Here is a 4,268-nt window from a genome sequence, read left to right as displayed (position 1 = left end):
AGTCTGAGACATACCGGAAATGTACTTCAGCATAGTGAGTCGTAATTGAAAAAAAATTTAATCATTTGGAATAAATATCACCAATATTTATACCTAATCATTCATTTTTTAAACGAATATAACCTCTTGATTTTGTGAAATTTGATTTTTTTCAATCCACTTGTAACCTGTTCCATACATATCTTCTGATTTCTGTTACAAGCCAAGGGGTACAAGTGATGACTTTCATCAAATATTGACTGATAACATAAAATAAGAGTAGGAAAACTGTATTTATTCTCCTGCTAATATTAGTTAAGACCAAATCTATTCAGAATATTCTGGTTTAGATGAACATGAGTTCTCCTGGAATTGATTATAACACTCCAACTTTAAAATGGCTTTTCTCAAAACTCACTCATGTGCACTTATACCCCTTGGCTTCTCAGCCCTTCTTTATTTAGTCTTCTTCCATTTTCACTTGTCTCTTTATGCAGTGTGTGCTTCCCTGACACTCCTTTCAAAAATGGCTCCTTCCCAACCTTTGCATTGAAGTCGCCAAGCACTACCAACATGTCATACTTTGGGGCTTTTGCGCATTCCCTAGCCAAACTTTCATAGAATGTATCTTTGTCCTCATCTGTGGCTTCTTCAGTAGGTGCATATGCAGAAATTATTGTCAGATTCCTGAAACGTCCCTTTATTCTTATCTTGCACATACGCTCTGAGACTGGCCAGAAAGCTAAAAGTCGATGCCTTACTTTTGCATTTATAATGAGGGCTGTACCATGTCTACCAGCTCGTTCCTCATTGCCACTATACAACACACTATAATCCTTCTTATCTATCCTTCCAGAGCCCTTCCATCTAACCTCCTGCAGCGCCACCACATCCATCTTGCATCTCTTCACTTCATTACTAATCTCAGCCATCTTTCCTGCTTGCAACATTGTGCATACATTCCATGACGCTATATTTAAAATGTGATTCCATTTCCAATTTCTTTTATTTTTGTTTCCATTTGTGTTATCCGTGATTCCAGTCCTGATCCGAGGCTTATTGTTTGGTTTCTTTGCTTTGCGTGTGTGAGAAAGAGGGAATGTATATGATTGAGAGGAAGAAACTTTGACAAAGCAAAGTCTTCTATGAGAGAAAATGAGTGAGAGTGATGTTTGAGCATGGTGTCTAGAGAGAAAAAGGGTATTGAGCAAGCGGAGGGAGCGGAGTTGTGGGGAGAGAAATACCCCTCAATGACGTCATAGTTACGATAGGATAGGTGTGATGTCATTTACGTGTGATGTCATTCATGGGCGTTCTCTACATAGTGGGCGATCTGCGCATACGACATCGGTCATCTCTGGATTCGCCGATGACTGGACAGAAATTATTTATATGCAATGTGTATATTATTAAATTGAAAATATTAAATGTAAATATTAAAAAAAGGTGAAGAAACCAAAATAGAAACGTTTTTTTGCGAGCGCACCAAGCTTGAATAAAGTAGACTACTACATCATCAGATCCATCCGTTCAATGTGATTCTCAAAAACATGCGATTCCACTAATGCTATTTAACAAGAGGCCTGAGAGTGATGATGCAGAAGAGTGGTGGTAACTCTTCTGCATCATCACTCTCAGGCCTCTTTCACACGATAGGAGACGTGCAACTTGAACACTGAACAGTGTTCACGTTTTTTTGTCAAAGTACATTGAGTCCAATCCTGTCTTTCACATGGTGATCCCGAGCCAGGAACCTCCTTTTGTCAGGTTTTTTCCCCTCGAGGCAAGCAGAAATCGATTTGATCGAGATACTAGCGGACATATCGCCGATTTCACATGGTGATTCTACGTCTCTCCGGTCATCACTTTTCTCAAAATCTATCTCTCTAGAAAATGAAGATAGAAAGATCCTGATTTCGTATTTGGATTCAGCGACCCCAAATACTGAAATGCGTAAGTCCCGTTTTCGAAAATATCCGAAAACAAGGAAGTTATGGCTGTTTTTAATAAAGCTTTCTATTATCATATAATTATACGGTAAAAACGAACAGGTACTGTACTATACAGTACGTATGTACTGTAGCTATTATAATACAACTCACACTGTATGTGTGTAGGAAAATTGTTGGGATATTTATCTTGATTTCTGAAAAATACCCAAAAATAAGGGAGTAAGATAACTTTGAAAAACCACCGTTTTCCTGCCGATTGACAAAACAGATTAAAAATTATTCTAAGACATATTATGTCTTGAACTAAAAACGTGCAACAGATATCCAGATCACTATTCAAGCTATCAAGCTATTCATAAATTTATTTGTCTTCCCATGGCAGTAGGCTTGCGCCCAATGTTTTCACTTAAACATTTCTGTGATAATAAATTATTAAATTATGATAGAACACATTATCCTATTGATCTTCTAAATCCAGTTACATGCACATCGATTCCCGTAAAATTGATTTTTACCGTTCCTATGAGTTCTACCAGGTTCAGTGCAACTTGTTGAATTAAAATCATTATGTTTGATTCAACAGAATTCATAAGAACGGCAAAAATTGAACAACAAAAACCAGAAGTTAGTGTCGACGGTATATGACATAGAAAGCATAAGCTCGCGCTTGGTCCATCGTTCTAAGACTGAGGATTAGCTCAGCGACTAAAATCGACAAGCCATGATTATGTTGATCAATACTCATATAAAAATACAAAGTATAGAACTGCTTTTTACTATGATACATGGTTTTCATTCTTTAATAAAAATAAAACAAGATTCCAGTGTAAAATCATCAAAGTTGCCAGGCTGGTCTGGACTATTCATAACTTTCTCAGTATGCATTATCCACTCAGCAGTTCTAATACAAACACAGACATCAGTTTCGTTTTAGTTGGAATGGAATGACATTTTTTATTCTTTCAGTTCCTATTTCTCATAGATCGATTCAGATCACCACAATGTTTATAATCGATTTTTCTGATTGTTGTAAAGGAATATTTACTGGTATTTTGGAGTTATATTTAACTATTTGAACCTGATAAACTAGATTGTTGAATGATAATTGGAATTCAGTAAAGTTTACTTGTCCTTTTCTCGTATTTTATTGGGTGATGAGTGGAGATGATTTATGAGTTCATATTTGGATTCATCTTTTCAAAGTTTAATTTTTTTTTTGAACTTTTAAAAATGAAAAATGTTCATGTCTAAACTTTTTAGGTGTTTGAAAACTTCTTAAAACCTTTGCCTGTCTCTTCATAAGGCAGGAGTATTGTTATCTTTGTACGTTTACTATATAATCATATGATAATGGAAAGCTATATTAAAAACAGCTATAACTCCCTTGTTTTCGGGTATTTTTGGAAATGGGACTTATGCTTCAAAGAATTTGGGGTCGAATTTGGGGGAACAAACGTCAGCGTAACTGTTAGATCCGTCGGCTTATTTGTAAGATCCCCATGTGAAAGCACAGGAGAGCTGCGAAATATGAAATATTATCTTCAGGAGCTAGGATTCTGCCGTGTGAAAGGGGCCTCACTCTCCCCGTAAACGATGGTGGAGTAAACGGTCAAAGACATCGCTATTTTCTGCAATATTCTATTGTTCCGCGCCAGTTTTGCAAAAAGTACGATAGTTATTATTTTGTTTGCATTTTTTGATTGATAATTATTATTATTTCTTCTATGTTTGGTTTTGAAGCATCTAAATTTAAAAGTCTACTTTGTGTAAATGATCAAGAACTGAAAATCTAGTGAAGTGAACTACTACAATACTAGACCTATTTCGGACTGTGTGTAACCTTATCTAAATATTTGGGAGAGGAATAGCACAAGGTTACCTTATTTTTTCTTTCCCTGTCATTTCTGATGATGTACTTGTTGTATGAATCAATAAAGAATAAATAATTTCATTTCAATTTTTTAAATTAATTTGAGGGCCAGTTTCCGAGCTTGAGATTTAGCCAAGTTCTAGACTTTTCAACTCTGAGATTTTGAATAATAAGCTTATCTTATACTAGATATCATCTTGCTCGATGAATAATCGTCCAAAATGAAACATAATCTTTAAAGTAGGAGAGGGTGTGCAGCTTTTATTCAAACTTTCAACTGAATTGTTCCTGGAGATGACTGAGCCAAAAAGTCACGCCTCGCCACTGCTTAGTATCCCATAAAAAGAAGTGATTCCAAGGTTGGTGTGATTGGGGATGTTACTCGAATTGAAAATACTACTCTACTATGACTTTTAAAATCTGGATCCGCCATTATGAATGCAACTTTATTTTTTTAAAAAGGAAGG

The 4,268-nt window shown here is 35.7% G+C and overlaps 1 protein-coding gene across 1 annotated transcript; it reads right to left on the bottom strand.

Moving 5' to 3' along the window:
• Window positions 1–407: 407 nt before the first annotated feature.
• LOC120354673 (craniofacial development protein 2-like) lies at window positions 408–929 on the bottom strand. Its single transcript, XM_039442069.1, has one exon. It carries the CDS (start codon window positions 927–929, stop codon window positions 408–410), a length of 522 nt encoding a protein of 173 aa, XP_039298003.1.
• Window positions 930–4,268: the final 3,339 nt, after the last annotated feature.

Source organism: Nilaparvata lugens, chromosome X (genome assembly GCF_014356525.2).
Source record: "Nilaparvata lugens isolate BPH chromosome X, ASM1435652v1, whole genome shotgun sequence".
In the NCBI taxonomy this organism is placed as follows: Eukaryota; Metazoa; Arthropoda; class Insecta; order Hemiptera; family Delphacidae; genus Nilaparvata; species Nilaparvata lugens.
The sequence above is the reverse complement of the archived record's forward strand: the minus strand, read 5'-3'. Positions and strand labels throughout refer to the sequence as shown.

Coding starts and splice junctions, on each gene's coding strand:
- LOC120354673 (XM_039442069.1), bottom strand. CDS start 929: ATGTTGCAAGCAGGAAAGATGGCTGAGATTAGTAATGAAGTGAAGAGA.